The sequence below is a fragment of the Oncorhynchus kisutch genome, linkage group LG7, assembly GCF_002021735.2.
Source record: "Oncorhynchus kisutch isolate 150728-3 linkage group LG7, Okis_V2, whole genome shotgun sequence".
Lineage (NCBI taxonomy): Eukaryota > Metazoa > Chordata > Actinopteri > Salmoniformes > Salmonidae > Oncorhynchus > Oncorhynchus kisutch.
Genome location: NC_034180.2, coordinates 7,030,671 through 7,050,728, shown reverse-complemented (window position 1 = coordinate 7,050,728; position 20,058 = coordinate 7,030,671). Strand labels below are relative to the sequence as shown.

At 41.5% G+C, this 20,058-nt stretch overlaps 1 protein-coding gene across 2 annotated transcripts; it reads right to left on the bottom strand.

Moving 5' to 3' along the window:
* Positions 1-218: 218 nt before the first annotated feature.
* On the bottom strand, positions 219-19,532 carry LOC109894093 (uncharacterized). Of its 2 annotated transcripts, XM_031828147.1 has the most exons (7): positions 19,032-19,532; positions 18,497-18,627; positions 18,137-18,310; positions 11,968-12,123; positions 6,531-6,642; positions 6,187-6,308; positions 219-2,875 (listed from the first exon to the last, which is right to left on the bottom strand). In XM_031828147.1, the coding sequence occupies exons 1-7, from the start codon at positions 19,288-19,290 to the stop codon at positions 1,934-1,936; spliced, it is 1,896 nt and encodes a 631-aa protein (XP_031684007.1). In that variant the 5' UTR covers positions 19,291-19,532; the 3' UTR covers positions 219-1,933. The 2 variants fall into 2 exon arrangements, with proteins under 2 accessions (XP_031684007.1, XP_020342912.2); XM_020487323.2 differs by lacking the exon at positions 219-2,875 and having other exon boundaries at positions 3,149-6,308.
* Between the last annotated feature and the right edge of the window lie 526 nt (positions 19,533-20,058).

Here is a 20,058-nt window from a genome sequence, read left to right as displayed (position 1 = left end):
TCAAGCAGTCGTCACTAACATCCACAGCCAAAATCATAATATTGTCTAAACCCTGCCTATTTCCACAATGACTCTTCTTAACATTGTATTTTAAAACCAACCTTAACCATAACTTCAATTAAAGACCAAAAAGCACTTTTTTTTAATCATTCATTTTTACGATATAGCCTAAATGACTTTGGCCGTAGAATCTAGTGGAAACCCTTTCATAGGACGAATGAAAATTAAGCCCATTTTAATTCTAAATGATAAACAAGTTAATAAAAAGTCAACATATCAAAAGGATAACATGATTTCTCATTAATTAACAGATTTGACCACCTAATTATAGGATTTAAAGGAACAGGTACCACCTGATTATGCAAAATGTTGTTGGGAGGGACATTATATTTGTTATGACTAGAACAAAGGTAAAACCAAATTCCAAAGCGGGAATATACAGTGCATTTGGAAATTTGAGCCTTATTCTAAAATGTATTAAATTAATTATTTTCCTCAATCTACCCACAATATCCCATAATGACAACGTGAAAACAGGTTTAGACATTTTAGCTAATTTATTACAAATAAAAAACTGATACCTTATGTACATAAGTATTCAGCCCCTTTGCTATGACACTCGAAATTGAGCTCAGGTGCATTCATTTACATTGATCCTCCTTGATATCTTTCTACAACTTGATTGGACTCCACCTGTGGTAAATTCAATTGATTGGACATTATTTGGATAGGCACACATACACCTGTCTATATAAGGTCCCACAGTTGACAATGCATGTCAGAGCAAAAACCAAGCCATGAGGTCGAATTAATTGTCCGAAGAGCTCAGAGAAAGGAATGTATCGAGGCATAGATCTGGGGAAGGGTACCAAAATATTTCTGCAGCATTGAAGATCCCCAATAACACAGTGGCCTCCATTATTTTTAAATGGAAGAAGTTTGGAACCAACAAGACTCTTACTAGAGCCACTCGGCCAAACTAAGCAATCAGGGGAGAAGGGCCTTGGTCAGGGAGGGGACCAAGAACCCGATGATGGTCACTCTGACAGAGCTCCAGAGTTCCTCTGTGGAGATGGGAGAACAACCATCTCTGCAGCACTCTGCCAAACGGAAGCTACTCCTAAGTTAAAGGCACATGACAGCCCGCTTTGAGTTTGCCAAAAGGCACATAAAGATTCTCAGACCATGAGAAAACTCTTTGGCCTGAATGCCAAGCATCACGTCTGGAGGAAATCTGTCACCATCCCTACGGTGAAGCATGGTGGTGGCAGCATTATGCTGCGGGGATGTTTTTCAGAGGCAGGGACTGGGATACTAGTCAGGATGAGGGAAAGATGAAAGGAGAAAAGTACAGAGAGATCCTTGATGAAATCCTGCTCCAGAGCACTCAGGACCTCAGACTGGGGTAAAGGTTAACCATCCAACAGGACAACAACCCTAAGCACACAGCCAAGACAATGAAGGAGTGGCTTCAGGACAAGTCTTTGAATGTCCTTGAGTGGCCCAGCTAGAGCCCAAAATTTAACCCGATCGATCATACATCTCTGGAGAGACCAGAAAATAGCTGTGCAGCGACACCCACCATCCAACCTGACAGAGCTTGTGGGTCTGCAGAGAAGAATGGGAAAAACTCCCCAAATACAGGTGTGCCAAGCTTGTAACGTCATAACCAAGAAGACGCGAGGCTGTAATCACTGCCAAAGGTGATTTCACAAAGTACTGAGTGAAGGGTCTGAATACTTTCCGAATGCACTGTATTTATATAGTGTTAGACTTAAATGACAGTGTGTCGGCTATGCCAGCACACCAAACAACCAATCTGTATAATGGGAGAACGTTAGAGTACACAGATGCTCAACTGAGGACATAGTAATAAAAAATATTAGCCCAGGACACTTCACATAATAACTATAATAGTTCAGCTAAAGAATTGCTACGATTTATCCCCATTGTGGGCACTCCTATGCCTGATGAGGTAACTCAGGAAGGAGAAGCTCTTGGAACATAGTTTGCACTTGAAGGGCCTCTCCTTGGTGTGAATGGTCTGGTGCTGCTTCACATACCTTGCCTCCGCAAAGCTCTTCCCACACGTGGGGCAGGCATACGGCTTTTCAGAATCTGTCCTATTGCTTGGCCTCTTACGTTGTGACCCTATGACACCAGAGGAGGTAGAAGCAGGATCCACCACCGTCAGGTGGTTAGTCTTTGAGCTCCCTCCTTGACCTCTAGCCATTGTTTTGGTGTTGATGGGATTGTGTGCTGTGTTATAGGTTAGGTGCCTCTCGTGGTGAACGCCCACCCTGACCCTGTCAGCATTCGTGGGGTTACCATGAGGCAGCTGAGGAAGGCTAGACCCAGGTCCAGGTTTACTATGAACCCAGTCACCAGGCATTAGATGGGATCCTGAAGGAAAAGAAAGACTTCCTGATAGACTACCACCCAGGGGATCTCCCACCACTCTCTGTGAAGGCTGAAGCCTAAGATGACCTGCTCTGTTCATCATGGATACTGTGGTGTTTGTATCATAGGAACAGGAGGGTCTATCTCTATCAGCCCCAGGTCCTGCTTCATCCCTGCACTGAGACTGTGAAGAGAAGGGTCTGGGCTGCAGACTGGATCCCTGACTGGAGCCTCTGTCTCTCTGATGAGCACCAGGACTGAGGTTGTTCAGTCCACCTGTCCACTGGTTGTGTTCTGTGTAGTGGTGGAATCTCTGTCCCTCGTCGGTTGGTCCTAGTTCCGAATCGGGACGGAATAACAATGGCTCCTGATCCAGGGTTCTGATCCGGGGCCAGGGTTTGTGACCAGCCTCTTCAGAGGTCCACTCTCTCCCGCCAGCAACACCGGATATCAGCAGGTCTTCATGGACTGCAGACTAAACACACATTTTACAAAAGAGCATATAAAAGGTTCATATAAGAAACTCTGTTGTACACACAGTAACATGACATATTATAAAATGTTCACCCACAGTCAAGCCCATCTCTAACACTGTGATTCAAGTACCCAACAATATGGACCATTGGAGTTTTATTTTATTTTTTAAAGCCATGTGTTGATTCAATAATTAAGTATAATGTTTTGGTTCGACTGAAATAAGGGAAACTCAGTCCCTGCAATGATACAAAAAAACAAACAAGCCAGTCAGCAGAGTCAAATTTGTATTTAATTTCAACTAAAATGGTAATACACTTACATAATGTAAAGTACAGTACTTTTTTTATTAAAGAAAACAATAAGTTGGGCTGTGGTGGTCATGACAAAATAAAGTAGGGGAGTGGTGGTCATGACATTTTGTCAGCTGGTTATTGTCATGCAAAACTGTAAGTCTCACGTAATTGACCAGTAATTAACATAAACACGTTGAGCTCCAGGCCTCCATGCATACAAGCTGCTGATGAACTTTGGCACATCTACATTTAACAATATCAAATCAATTGAATATACACCATCACAATAAAGCCAAAATTTATTTTAGGCCAGTCTAAAGATACATGATATGAAGAAAATGTATTTCAGAAGAATAGAATATGAGTTGCCCTACTGTACACTGTCAAAAATACACAATTTTATGGCTATGCGCCATGCTGTAGGCTTGTTCATTTAGCAGACAAGATATCCTTAAGTCCCATGCCATTGTGTTATATTATATGATTTTATAGTAAGAAGATTATAATTGAACTTAAAATAGAAAGGATATTTTTCCCTTTCCAGAGGAGTGCGCATATGTGTCTATGTTGAACGTAAAAGTCATCATTTGAAACATGTCCTATATGCTAGATTTTCAGTAATTTGGCAACTTTAGTTGTGAATGATACAAACCTTAGAATGCCTTAGAAATCAAAAGATATATGGGCTGCATGATGCTACTCTTGGGTATTGACGATTTTGAGAATATCGCAAAAAAAGCTTGTGCTCGGTTCCTTGCCTCAGGCTGGCTGCACATGCTGTTCCCTCCAGCTTTCATCAAGTGACCATTCTTTCACCAGACTATTCTCAATTTAATCTGAACTAATATGTCAAATTAGTTTAGATCTATAATGGCCCATTATCAAATTGGCAGAAACATGGGCAAGAGAAAAAAATACATATCATCTGTATCGAATAGCGAATGGAGGCCACTTTCCCGCCGCTTCGTCCCATATCCGGTAAACTACGGTTATGTCGCGGCGCAACATGTGATAGATATTCCGCCCAAACTCTGTATGCCATGGGCACTCCAACCCTGTTCCTACAGCTACCCAGTGCTTCATTTGGGAAACTAAGTGAAATCTATAAGAGAAAATCGATAGTAACATGTTTTCACATCGAAACTGTATACGGTATTTCATTAAACTGTTGACAGCACCTCTCTCTGCGCGCTGAAGAATGTCATGAAGGAGAGCGGGGAGGAGATGGAAGCACATGGTGGTGAGATATTCTGTAGCTAAATGTAATGTGTCAGCCTATTAATTATGAAAAATATAAAACGTGCCCTATTACTAGGCTATTCAAAATAAAATCAACATTCACTATAATGTAGACTGAATTTGTTTTATTTAGGCTTGGCCAATTTGGTACCAAAGATATCTTATATCTGTTTTTTATAAACTTTTTTTCCATCAGTTTTTATTTATTTATTTTAACTTTATTTAACTAGGCAAGTCAGTTAAGAAACCATTCTCATTTTCAATGATGGCCTAGGAACAGTGGGTTAACTGCCTAGTTCAAGAGCAGAACTACAACTAATCAACCAATCACAGGGAGGTACGTTTTAAAAGCACATACTGTTTTGGTGATAAGTGTTTGTGATTTTCGATGACATTTGCGTTGATGTCAGAGAGGCTAGAAGGACAATAGAGCCCTGAGAATCAGGCCATTAGCGACCTGATGATCATTACTGAGTTGGGTACTACTAACAAATGTCCAGAGTGCTTAAAAGGAGATTACCATGACTGGTCACATAGAATTTTATTGAGGTCATGTCTCATGAATGCTGGATTACCGCAAAAGCCCTAGTAATAAGTATATATATTTTTGACCTTTTCTATAAATCTGGTACCCTCGCTTTGATAAAATGAATGAGAATACTTTGGAAAAGGTTTAACATTACACACAGCTTCATTACTTTGTCAAGGAAACATGAATTAAGGCACTATCAGTTCCTCATTATAAAACAAGCGCATCAAACAGGACAATGTTGTCATTTCTTATCAGCGAAGCATTTTAAAAGACCCCATCACACCAACCATCACCATATCATCTACTCTGCTTCATCATACTAATTTTTTGCTCAGTTCATTTGATCCAGTTCCCTACTACATAAAAAAACATAATTAACTACAAACTAACTAATACTACTCTACACTATACATGGGCCGTGTGCATTTTCTGCTGGTGTAACCTGAGGTAGCTTCTCTCTGAGAACCTCTTCTCGCAGTGCGTACAGGCGAACGGCCTCTCTCCTGTGTGGACATTCAGGTGCCTCTTCAGGCTGGACGTGTGGGAGAAACTGACCCGGCACAGGTGGCAACCGAAAGGTTTCTCCCCTGTGTGGACCCTCTGGTGCCTCTTCAGGCTGGATAAGTGGGAGAAACTGGCCCGACACAGGTTGCAGCAGAAAGGTTTCTCCCCTGTGTGCATCCTCTGGTGGATCTCCACCTGTTGGGGGAAACTGAAGGCTTTCCCACAGAACGAACACGGGAATCGCTTCTCTTTGGCGCCACCACCTTTTCTTATTCCATCTCCACTACTGTCATTTGTCAATGGGCTTGTGTAGCTATTTAGTGTTGAGGCACTGTCATTGTCGGAGGTCTGGTTTAACATTAGAATAGTATGAGGAGGATGAAGGCCAGGGAGTGTCTGTGTTGTTGCAGGGTCCATCTTCCAGTTGATAGATCCTATAGAAGGCAGGCTGAAGGCAGCATCTGTTACGGGGTTAACCTGAGGCCCAATCAGTCTCTCTGAATCACAACTATAGGAGCAGGACGGAGCATCGCTAGCCGAGTCTGTGTCTGTTCTCTCCCGACTCACACCCACACCACCCCGTCCCTGCAGACCAAATCTACGCCTTGCCCTGGTCTCAGCCAGTCTGTTGTCATGGAAACTAAGTTTGGCGGTTGTTTTGTGTTCGACTGTCTGTTTTGGGTTGAGGTTAACAGTGTTGTTCCCCAGCCCGGCATTAAGGATGCTGTCCCATCCACTGACCTCCACTATGTCACCTCTGGCCCTGGCCAGCTCGGTGATGTCGTCTCCTCGACCCTTGGCTGCTCCGATCTGGGAATCCAAGATGGCCGCCCAGTCTCCTTTTTTAACCTCCAGCCAACCACCTGAAGGAAGAGAATAGACTTTTAAAAAACATGGCAGAGAACTCTACATATGGAGTTTTTTAAAATCAATTACCTGGTCAAGTTCATGCTTTGTGTGTTTTTGTATGTAAACATAAGTTGTATTGATTTAATTTTCTGAAAAAATAATTGCCAGGCACATTACTATTTCCATTGAAGATCTATTACTGTATGTAGGCTACTGTATGTGCATTTCTCTCTTACCTTGCTCCCCCATCTTTAGTCCACTCAGCAGGTCAATGCTCTCTGGTCCGTCTTCTATTGTCTCCTCTTTGATCAGCAGCAGATCAGGCTTCCCATCCTCCATGTCTACTGACTGTAAGAGATACAGAGTGAGAGGTTGTTGGATCAAGAAATCTCATATGAGCACCCTGCTATGCAGCATCTTCTGATTGGGCAATGAGAGATTGCTATGAATACTATACAAACATGTTAGTTGATTTTATTACTTGATACTCTTTAATGGTTTGATAATTCAAAGACATGGTCCCACACTTAAGACAAAATGAATCAAGACCAGGACCCGCATCCACGATGTGTCTCAGAGTAGAAGTTCTCCTATTCTAACGGGTAAAAATAAAAGCTATGCTTGAAGCATCTTTAGTCATAAGAGTCCCATCTAGTCTACAGATATTTAGGAGACCTCATGAGCTGTCCTAACTAGTTGAGTTCCCAGCAAGTGTCTTGATAATAGAAAAGGTCAGCGAGTCAGTGGTTCCTGCACCATAGGCAATTACTTTGGAGTTCTTGAAAGAAAGTGCTTATATTTGAATATGATCAACCCATAAATGATGTAGACCTACCTGCACCAGTATCTCTTGCGCTTTTGACAATGATTTCACATTATATGCCTAAATTGTTTTAACCACTACGCTAATAAATAATCCAATTTAAAAAAAAATATATTTCAATAACCGACATTATGTTATTTTAAGTTATCCCTTTGGAGCGCAATATCACCTTGATAGACGTTGACAGTCTATCTTAAAAAAATATACTTAAATTGGGCATGCCTGTAGGTTTGGAAATTGAAAGCATTAGATAATGTTGCATAACATTTTTGAAAGTCTATCATTTTCACATGGTATGGCCTATGTTAACTTTGATTATATTCAATGAAAATTATAGACTGTTCAAACGATTTATGCAACATTATCGGCAAGTTGGTTGATGCCTACTGTGCCAAAGCGATTTAGAGTTGTTAAACGGTAGTGACGAATGTGTTGATATAACTGTAATAGCCCATTAACAAAATTCAGTTTTTAACCACCATCAGAATTGGTTACAAAAAAGGTTATGCATGCAAAAAATATTAGGCAAGAATTAAGAGTAGGCAAAGTAATTGTATTAGGTGAAAATTATATGAAACATTTTACCATTGCAACATTTGATGCTTGTCTGAAGCGTTCTATAGTCAAAAGCAGGCAATACCTCATCGTGATGAGTTATTCCCCATAATTCTAATTCCTATGACCGAAAAGAGCTTCTGGACATCAGAACAGCGATCACTAACCTCGATTTGGATTAATATTTCTACTTCAACGAGTCAGAGGAGCAGGACCTCCTGCTCACCACGGACCAGGCCCTAATAACGAAGACTCGGAAAAGAAAAAGACTGCGCAAGAGAGGCCAACATGCAGGCGCCCTGACAAACTACATAGGCGAATACATAAACCACCTCTAACCCCCCTTCTATTTGCGAATGTACAATCACTGGAAAACAAACTGGGCGAGCTCCATTCGAGACTATCCTATCAACGGCACCTGAAGAACTGTAATAACCTATGGTTCTCGGAGTCTTGGCTGAACATGAACATGGATAATATACATCTGGCAGCAGTAGGACAGAATGGCAGCATCCAGTAAGCTCAAAGGGGAGGTGTATGTCTCTTTGTTAACAACAGCTGGTGTGCGATCTCTAATATTAAGGAAGTCTTGAGGTTCTGCTCTCATCGGTTCGAATACCTCATGATAAACTCTCTTTGTAAATAGTATGGTCTAGAGCTTATCTATATTTTTCATAGCTGTCTATTTACAACCCCAACAAGATGATGGGACTAAGACCACACTCAACAAGCAGTATAGGGCCATAAGCAAACAAGAAAATGGTCATCCAGAGGAGGTGCTCCTAGTGTACAGTGATTTTATTGCAGGAAAACTGAATCCATTTTGCCCAAAAAAAAAAACTCTAGATCACCTTTACTCCACACACAGAGACGCATAGAAAATGCCTTCTATGCTCGCAAGCAACAATGAACCATGCATGAGAGCACCAACTGTTTCGGACCGCTGTATGAAGCTGATGTGAGAGAACCTGTTTAAAGTTCTAACATTCACAAGGCCGCAAGGCCAGACGGATTACCAGACGCGTAATCAGAGCATCCGCTGACCAGCTGGCAAGTGTCTTCACTGACATGTTCAACCTCTACCTGACCCAGTCTGTAATACCTACATGTTTTTATTTTACCTTTATTTAACTAGGCAAGTCAGTTAAGAACAAATTCTTATTTTCTATGACGGCCTAGGAACAGTGGGTTAACTGCCTGTTCAGGGGCAGAACGACAGATTTGAACTTTGTCAGCTCTGGGATTTGAACCTGCAACCTTCCGGTTACTAGTCCAACGCTCTAACCACTAGGTTACCCTGCCGCCCCATGTTTAAAGCAGACCACCATAGTCCCTGTGCACAAGAACGCCTCGGTGTCTAAATTACTATCGCCTCGTAGCACTCACATCTGTAGCCATGAAAAGCTTTTAAAGGCTGGTCATTGCTCACATCAACACCATCACACCAGACACCATGGACCCACTCCAATTCGCATACCGACCCAACAGAGCCACAGATGACACCATCTCTATTGAACTCCACACTGCCCTCTCCCACCTGGAAAAGAGGTGACAATGCTGTTCATTGACTACAACTTAGCGTTCAACCTGCTAGTGCCCTCAAAGCTCAGTCCCCTCCTGTACTCCCTGATCACCACAATTGTGTGGACGCACACGACTCCAACACCATTAAGTTTGCTGACAACACGACGGTGAAGATCAGAGAAGTGGCAGTGTGGTGCTAGGACAACAACCTCTTCCTCAACGTCAGCAAGGCAAAGGAGCTGATCATGGACTACAGGAAATGGAGGGCTGAGCACGCCCCCATTCACATCGACCAGACTGTAGTGGAGTGGATTGAGTGCTACAAGTTCCTCAGTGTCCACATCACTAAGGACCTATCATGGTCCACACACACACCAACACAGTCATGAAGAGGGCATGACAATGCCTCTTTCCCCTCAGGAGGCTGGAAAGATTATATTATCACTTGTGAATGATGCCCAGCATAAGGCAAGAAAAAGATACTTAATTAAAAATCATAATCGCACACCTCATATAGCCTAGTCCATAGGCCTGTTTGAAGGTTTGTATCACAACTAAAAAGTGGTCAAATAGCTTCTTAAAATGAAGCACATTAATCCACTTTACAAGGGGTGTAGAGCCTAAATGGCATATATAAGCAGCGCCTGAGTTTCAAGTTTGGGGAAGAACATTTTCGCCATAAAAATGCACCTTTATAATAACAGTATTCCATGCATAATTGTGTGGTCACTTTTGATAATGGTGTTTTCCCGCTAATGGAACATTCACGCTTATAGCCTAATGCTGTGTGCATATTGCTGCGCTTATAATGTAAAGAAATAGCCTAATATTTTTTCAACATTTTAAGCTAAATGTTCTGATCTGTTGCCACAGCCACATTTTTTTGATGCTAGTGGTTGTATTCATTTGAGATCTATCGAATCCCACAACTGTCCCAGACTATGTTTGGAATATTTATTTCTCGCACAGAATATAATAGGCCAACTTTTGTACTATGGGGGATAATAGATTGACATAGGCTAGTGCTTTTGCTGTACGTTAGGCCTGATCATCTTGTTGGCTGACGAAAAGCAAATGTAGACAGTTCTTCCAATATCTTCAATATGCACCTCGGATTTGGATTAGAACGTGCTCAGTTGCGTCCCGATGTGTCTGTCTTCACTTGTAGCCTGTGAGAAAGACCAGATCACGTGATGGAGAGCCGTGTGAGTGAGAAGTGCTACGGAGCATGCAGCAATCAGGGTGAAGGGCTGCAAAAGGCATGGATTTTTTTTTAGGGTGCACTATGGCCACACAAGGGGGATGCCGCCGGGAAATTCAAGGCATTATCAAGTGCTTCTCAAATTGTGAATGAGAGACTGACGAAGTGTGTACAGCCTGCGCAAAAAAAACTAAGCAGAGTTCATGCCTTTCAAGCGACAAAAGAAAATAATTGAGTCGCATCATGCAGCCTTACAATGTATTACAAATCAAAACATGAAGCCCAACGTTTGTAGAACAACTAAAGATACATTAATAACTCTAAATTAAACATGTAGGAGTACCTATTTTTGGTAACCGCTCAACACAGAATAGCCGCATGTGCACACTCCCTCAAATGGTTTGGAGAAAATATCCTTTCTATTTTATTCAGCTTTGTTCAATTGTATTCTTCATACTATAAAATAATGCCACGGAATTCTAAGCAAATTTTGTCTGCTAAATGAACTAGTGTATCCCACAGCCATTTGGCATAGCCAGATCAGGACATAACATAAGGACAACTCAGAGTATGCTATTCTGTTCTTCTGAAATAGACTACATTTCCTTCATATCATGTTTCTTTAGACCTGTCTAAAATAAATAATGGATTTGTTGTGAAGGTGTAGGCTATATTAAATGGATTTATTAGACTTTTTCAAATGCAGATGTTCCAAAGGTCTGCATCAGTGGCTTTTAGGCAGGAGTATGGAAGCCAGGAGATGCTAAATGTGTTTATGTTAATTAAAGGTCAATTACCGTGAGACAGACAGTTATTTGCTTGTCAATCACTGGCTGACGCAATTTCGTGACCACCACAGCCCTAGTCTGGAACCAACAGGACCCTGAACAGCTTCTATTCCAAAGCCATAAGACTGCTAAATAGTGAGTTAAATAGTCCGGGTAGCTATTTGGTTAACTATCTTCATTGACCTTTTTGCACTAACTTTTTTTGACTCATCACATACGCTGCTGTTTATTATCTGTCCTGTTGACTTTATTCCTAGTTATATGTACATATCTACCTCAATTATCCTAGTACTGGTACCCCATGTATCGTTACTCATTCTGTATTTATTATTATTCTGTTATTACTTTTCTTTCTCACTGCATTGTTGGGAAGGGCCCGTAACAATGTCAATGAGCGTCATCACTATCTTTCCTTTACGGTACCTCAAAATGTCCTGATTACCAGCTGAGAAACTTTTAAGAGTTGATTTTACTCCTGGCTCAGAGTTTGTCTGAGCAGTGTCTTAATATCATCCTAAAACCTACTCTGAGTTCAGATGTCTTAAAACAGGTTATAACCAAATTCCTGTGATTTTTTCTGAGACACTTTGTGGATACGGCCCCAGGGTAGTCTCAGAGTAGAAGTGCTGATCGAGGATCAGGTCCCCATCTGTCTATATTGTCTTATTCATCATGATCTAAAAGGCTAAACTGATCCTAGTTCAGCACTCCTACTCAGAGAGGCTTTGTGGATCCGAGCCCTGACCTAATACCATTCAGACAGTAGTCTACAGTGGGCTCACCTCAGTGAGACTGTGTGTGGTCCTGTGCTGCTCAGCTGGTTCCTCTGTGAGTTCAGGAGGTGGTGTAGTCTGGTTGTCCTCAATGACCATGGTCCCCTCAGGGTTCCTCAGACTCTCCTCCTCCTTCACCAGCAGCACCTCTGGACCCTCCTCCTCCTGGAAGAGACAGGTGATACAGATTACACAGACATACACTCCCTCAGGTACGCACACACAGATACACACTTTCAACATGGAGTGTTTACCCTTCCCTACTACATGAGTCCTGTACTGTAGTTACAGAATGATAAGGGAATTTATATGTTTAAAGATAATGATTAAATAATTCCACCCTGAAACCTAACTATTAGGGATTATAGTTTATGTAGCATGTATAAGGAATAATTAAAGTATTAAACGTAAGTCCAACTAGGTTCAGAAGAGACCTGTAAGGGAGAGAAATGTGTGTTTATATGTGTGTCTAAGAAAATACAGAGAACAATTCAACTGTGTTTGACCCGACCTGGCTAGAACTCTGAGAAACTTATGATAGGACAGGGAGTACTTCTCAAGGTTTCCCTAATCTCGGGGGAATGGAACTGTCGGCTGGGTAGTGATACATAGTGGTGAGAACTCTGGAGAAGGATACAACTCATCTACTGTTCGTGTGTATGCATGTGTGTAGGATATCTACTGTTTGTGTGGAAGTATGTGCGTAAGTAAGGAGCAAGGTATAAAATGGATGTATAATGGACTTCAGAGTGCTCTCGTGAATAAACATTTTGACTATTGTAAACTGGGAACTCTGTTTCATTTGAGTAAATTAATTGAAGTTTATGAACATTGATAACGAAATTCTCATAATACAGAATGACTTCTTTGTTAAACCCATCATGGTGGACATAAATATGACGTTGTGGGTAAAAAAAAAAAAGTCAGCTACGATAAGTCAAAGGTCATCATCAGACAAACCTGACTAAACTATTTTGACATGTACAGTAGGTGTTTGTTAGTGTGGGTATATTTAGTAAGTGTATATTGGTTATAAAGCTCTGTTGGATGTATGCAGAATAGGGTGAGATCAGATGTGATGTATACTAAAGACAGTCTCAATGAAAGTCTTGGAATGAAAAGTCTGAGTTTTAAATACACAATATATAAACCACACATTCGTCTCAACTAAAAACTGCATGAACTTGATAAACTGCATTCATTAACCCATAAAAAATAAGATAGTTGAATAGAAGTAATGATACAGGCATTTGTGAACATCATATAGCCTACACAGTACAAACACAATATGAACATCTTGAAGAACAATCTGACCTTAATAGCCATGTACTCTTATCTCAACCTGGCACAGCCAGAAGAGGACTGGCCACCCCTCAGAGCCTGGTTCCTCTCTAGGTTTCTTCCTAGGTTCCTGCCTTTCTAGGGAGTTTTTCCTAGCCACCGTGCTTCTACATCTGCATTGTTTACTGTTTGGGGTTTTAGGCTGGGTTTCTGTATAGCACTTTATGACATTTGCTGATGTAAAAAGAGCTTTATAAATACATTTGATTTTTATTTGATGCAACATACTTTTTAGTGTTAATATATTTGTATGTAACCTTTATTTAACTAGGCAAGTCAGTTAAGAACAAATTCTTATTTACAATGACGGCCTAACCCGGACGATGCTGGGCCAATTGTGCGCCGCACTATGAGACTCCCAATCACGTCCGGTTGTGATACAGCCTGGAATTGAACCAGGGTCTGTAGTGACGCCTCTAGCACTGAGATGCAGTGCCTTAGACCGATGTGTCTTAAACCACTGCCTTATATATCACACAATGTCTGGATGCAATATTTTGCTCAGGAATATTCAACACTGAAATCTGTTACTCTCATTAATCCAAATGCATCTGTGGTTCTTCTCTTGACAACAATGAAAATTAATATGTATTTAATGATTGGAATGGTTACAAATCGTGTAACATATTGCTTAACATGTCAGCTACAAATTGCAATATAATTTTTAGATGATATTATGTCGATATTTGACTCCAATTACCAATTTATAAAACATAAAAAAATGTTTTATTATTATAACTTTTTTGCTACTGTAGGTAGCGGTAGCTGGCGCTAGTCGGCTGTACCTGCGGAAAAAAAACTTCTGGTATTTTTCATCCTATAGCTTGTTCTCCATCTTCTTTTTAAATAGTGAGCCAACATGTTTTCAGCACATTTATTTCCCAGATTTATAAAAACTTATTTTCGCACCCTCTCTCCTCTCTCTGCAGCAGACATATAATGAGCAATATGTTTGGAACATCAAATTGCAACATCGAATCGGAATACATACACAATTGTGAGAAGTGTAATAAATATTGCATCGGAACCTAACTATTGTGATAATATTTTATCATGAGGTCCCTGGCAAATTCCAGCCTTACTTTCTATGTTATAGAGTGGAATGTTTTTTCTGCTGGCGTATCCTGAGGTAGCTCCTCTCCAAGAAACGCTTCCTGCAGTGCGTACAGGTGATGGGATTTAGCAAGCTACATTATCTTCTGTCGAGGGAGGACCTGGTTTTCAGAGTGTATATTTATTGATTCTGAATACATTTGTTCCTTTTCTATTATCTCTCTTTTCTTTCTCTGCATTGTTGGGAAGGGCCATAAGTTCGCATTTCACTGTCAGTCCACACCTTCGGAAAGTATTCAGACCTCTTGACTTTTTAAAAAACATTTTCTTACATTACAGCCTTATTCTAAAATTGATACAATTATTTTTTCCCCTCAATCTACACACAATAACCCAAAATGACAAAGCACATTTTTTTCTCACATTTATAAAATAAAATATATAATGAAATATCAATTTTAAATAAGTATTCAGACCCTTTACTCAGTACTTTGTTGAAGCACCCGTGGCATTGATTACAGCTTTGAGTCTTCTTGAGTACGACACTACAGGCTTGGCACACCTGTATTTGGGAAGTTTCTCCCATTCTTCTCTGGAGATCCTCTCAAGCTCTGTCAGGTTGGATGGGGAGCGTTGCTGCACAGCTATTTTCAGGTCTCTCCAGAGATGTTCGATCGGGTTCAAATCCGGGCTCTGGCTGGGCCACTCAAGGACATTCAGAGACTTGTCCCAAAGCCACTCCTGCGTTGTCTTGGCTGTGTGCTTAGGGTCGTTGTCCTGTTGGAAGGTGAACCTTCGCCCCAGTCTGAGGTGCTGAGCACTCTGGAACAGGTTTTCACCAAGGATCTTTCTGTACTTTGCTCCCTTGATCCTGACTAGTCTCCCAATCCCTGCCGCTGAAAAACATCCCCACAGCATGATGCTGCCACCACCATGCTTCACCATAGGGATGATGCCAGGTTTCCTCCAGATGTGACGCTTGGCATTCAGGCCAAAGAGTTCAATCTTGATTTCATCAGACGAGAGAATCTTGTTTCTCATGGCCTGAGTGTCCTTTAGGTGCCTTTTGGCAAACTCCAAGTGGGCTGTCATGTGCCTTTTACATATGAGGAGTGGCTTCCGTCTGACCACCACCATAAACACCTGATTGGTGGAGTGCTGCAGAGATGGTTGTCCTTCTGGAAGTTTATCCCATCTCGACAGAGGAACTCTGGAGCTCTGTCAAAGTGACCATTGGGTTCTTGGTCACCTCTCTGACCAAGGCCCTTCTCCGCCGATCGCTCAGTTCGGCCGGGCGGCCAGCTCTAGGAAGAGTCTTGATGGTTCCAAACTTCTTCCATTTAAGAATGATCAGGGCCACTGTGTTCTTGGCCTACGGACAATTCCTTCGACCTCACAGCTTTGTTTTTGCTTTGACTTGCACTGTCAACTGTGGGTCCTTATATAGACGTGTGTGCCTTTCCAAATCATGTCCAATCAATTGAATTTACCACAGGTGGACACCAATCAAGTTGTAGAAATGGCTCAAGGATAATCAATTGAAACAGGAGGCACCTGATCTCAATTTCGAGTCTCATAGCAAAGGGTCTGAATACTTATGTAAATAAGGTATTTCAGTATTAGCAAAAATGTTTTAAAAATATATAAAAACCTGTTTTTGCTTTTTCATTATGGGGTATTGTGTGTAGATTGAAGAAAAACAATTTAATCCATTTTAAAATAAGGCTAACGTAACTAAATGTGGAAAAAGTCAAGGGGTCTGAATATTTTCCGAAGGCACTGCATATGCATGAAACGTACATTATGGGAAACTTGTCTCACATTCAGTCATAGTTAGTAGAATAATGAATGGATTTGCAAAATCTTGGCACTGTCAACTTTTAGAAGGTTAGTAGGAAAATGTATAATTTAAACCACAAATATATTCACATTCACTGAACATTTAGTGTTTAAAACGCAAACATTCATTTCCCAACTGTTTTTTCTATAATCCTAAAGGCTCTTTATCATTTTCCATACTTTATATTGTAATGCATTCAACATTGTGCAGGTCCACCATGGTATTGGGCACCTGCTTATTTGAGGTCTCATCTGGTTTAGAAATCAAACTCTGGTTTTCTTATTGCAAAACACATGTTACAACATGTTACAACTGTTTTTAGAGAAGATTGTACTGCAAGGTATGCTATATGATTTGGCTAATATCATTTTTAGACCTCCATTCATGACACACACATCTTTCTATCTACATGCATTTATTGGGTTTCTATGAAAATTATATGATCAAATGTTTATTTAAGCTTGCAGCTAGTTACTTGAAATGAGACAAAACATGATTTAAAAAATTGAATTCACTGACGAAGAAAGCTAATGAAACACAAATTGACATTTACAGTAGCTGACTAGGCTAGTCAAAATAACATTTGCTAGCTTTCAATAAGTTGGCTAAATTGTAAACGGCGTTATCTCTTCATAAAATGAAGACAATTCCTGTTGCATGCTGCATATTTCCAGTGCACTTAAACAGATATTTATCTTATTTCAGTCTTTGGGAGTTAGCTATATCTGTTCCCCTTCATCAGATAGCAGCATGTGTTTTCACAAGAGGCAGTATTTACATCGTAGATAGAAGCAGTCCATTGGCTGCCTTCATCACAAGGTGTTTGTGCTGGAGTTCTGATTGGTTCAAAGTTAAGCAGTTTAGAAAATTTGCCCAACAGAATTTTGGAATATACTTTTTATGAGAAAACGAGTAAGAATTGAAAGTACCAACACATCTAATAGTGATCATAAGAATATTTTACTGTCATCAGCTCCTCCCTCGACAGGGATCAATCAACTTAACGTTTTTCGGCCCTCCACCTAGTCTCTATCTTGTGTGGACCTTCATGTGCCTCTTCAGATGGTGCTGGTGGGAGAACCTCTTATCACACTGGGGGCAGCTGTAGGGTTTCTCCCCTGTGTGGACCCTTTGGTGCCTCTTCAGGTCACAAGCCTGGGCAAAGCGTTTGTGACACTGTGTACAGCTGAAGGGTTTCTCTCCTGTGTGGACCCTCTGGTGGATCTCCACCTTCTGGGGGCAGCTGAAGCCTTTGTTACAAAACATGCAGAGGAACCGTTTCTCTTTACTATTGCCTGATGCGGCTCCCACTCCCTGGCCTCTAGCCCTGTCGTTTGAGTTCGATACCTGATCGAAAAGGATGTGGCCATGAGAATCGTAAGGCCCAATCGACAAGGACACTGGGTCAAGATCCCTGCGCGAGTGTAAAGGGGAGTGGGTTGCAACATCCGGATTTGTCTCTGAGCTTTCCCTATAATCTAAGAAACCTCTGCTCTGTGAGAGTCCGTATCCTAGGTGACTATCTGCATTCCATGTGGGAGGAACCTCACACTCGACTTTCATTTCATCTACAACCAAACCCTCCCCTTTCTTATCTAGGCACCCTTCAGAGTATACACGACTACTGTACCGGTTCCAGTCCCCTCTAGACAGATCAGTCTGTGTCTCTAAACCCAAGGTCATGTTGCCAGGGTCCATCTCTGTAGTGTAAGAACAAGATGGATCATGTAACGCGTCATCTGAGTCCCGTTGGGACTGAACCGTCCTCGGGCTCTGATTACCGTAAAGTAAATACTCTGAGCCGGGAGCAGGATCAGATGCTGTGTGACAGACCAGTCTCCCTTGGTCTGATCTGTGGTCAGATCCTGTGTCTAGCCTTTGTGTTTCAGTTAAAGTCTCTGTGTCTGTTTCTGTCTTGAGAACGGCGTTCAGCGTTCCACTGACCTCCATGATGTTGCATCGGGTCCTGGGCTGCGCTGGGGCGGTGGTAGGGTCCTCCGTGGCTACAGGGGGTGCTCCAGACGCTCCAGTCTGGATGTCTCTGCTGTGCTGTTGGATTTCCTCTCCTTCAGAACTCTCCTGCTTGACCCCAGGACCTGCAGCCTCTGCATCTGCAGACTGACAAAAGAAAAGAGGAGGTTATTACTGGTACATGAGTTGAATTGTATAACAGCATCTTAGAAAAGTCTTACAAGCTCGCCTATGGCAGATGTACATGTAAGCAAGTGAATAGCTGAGGGGAACCTTTCTGAAATAAACGGGCCAATTTTTTATTTATTTTTTATATAACACTATTACACTCACCTCTATCACGATAACATGCCGGGTTGAAGTTCCACTCCCCTCATCAACAGTGATTGGTTGGCCATCTCCCCATGTATTATGTCTCGCTGGCTTCTCAAAGCTCCTGTTGCCTCCAGTGAGATGTGCTTCACCTGAGAGTGAATGGGGGGGGGGGGGTCAATGCTACTGTCAATGCTCAACGCTATATTGTACACTATTGACAGTTTTGGACACTGTCTAGAATTGGTAAGGATGTAAGGTAACACTTAGCATAACTAGTTGATATACTTTTTATTGATCAATGTATTATGTTCCATGCAACACATTGCGTTCGTTGATTAAATAATAGCTAATGCAGTAAATTAATCTGGCTAGAATATTATTTGTTTCTTTGTTCAAGATAGCTAAGTAATCTGGGGAATTATTGCATACTATCCAAAAACTGACCAAAACCCAATTCCAGTTAACACATGTGCAGAGGGGAACCGGGCGACAGGCACGGAGTTATATATGGATGGCGTTAGGCCGCGCAGCCTCAGCCTTCTGCAAAATGTACCTCTTGTTATTCCTCTGTACCGGTCGAGGATCTTGACACTACTGGGACGACTGGCGACGACGCGCTCCCGTGCTACCTTTAGTTCCAGTAGCTGTAGTTTCCTCCGCAATGCCCTGTTTTCTTTCTGGCTTTGAGTTATTTCCAAACGAAACACTGCATAGTCGTCATCTACGAGTTTACAGATATCTGCTACGGCTGCATTTGCTAGCACCTCCATGATGGAGGCTATTTGAGTGTGAAAAACCATACAGTTAGCCATTGTTAGCAGCTAACTAGCGTTACCTAAAAAAACGTCTATCAACCAAGTCCGGCCTCCAACGCGAATTAAAGACTACATGGGGTAAGTATGTGATGCTGTGCAGTTAAATAAGTCATATGTTGAGTTCCATGTTTCCAACACACGTCTAAATATCAACAATAAAAACGCTAATGTGGAAATTCTTCTTGGTCACTGATCACTTCCGTTTACACTGAAGAGAAACGATGTTATTGGGTGGCGTCATAGCTCAAAGGGTGTGGCTAAATGAGAAGGATATGCGCGCTGTTGTTTGAATTACGGTACTGTTTATTGTGTTACACATCAAATCTCCTTCTTTAAGGTTTTATGGCAAACTACACCTATTGGTATTGAAACAAAATATTCCATTGCCGGAAGGGGGGTTAAACCGAGATCATACAAAATACATAAAAATATCATTCCACTCCTTCAGTCACAGTTTAAAACCCATCCCTAAACAGGCTCAGGTGCCTGTGAGGATAGAGCATTAAATCGACAGGATTACTTGTAACGCCTCTGCTGTCAAATTCCTGAGTCCCAAAAAACATGTTGAAGCAGTGAAGAGGGTGGTAAGAGAAAGGTCGGTACAGGGTGAGGGATCCTGAGAGGATTTCTGTGAGTAGGCAGAAGCTAATAGAGAGTGATGGAAAGAATGTGCTTCAGTAAGGTAGGTTTCTTGGCATTCATAGCTATGGTTGTCAATTGTACTGCAGAAATGGATCGAAAATAGAGGTTGTGGTGGCAGCGGCA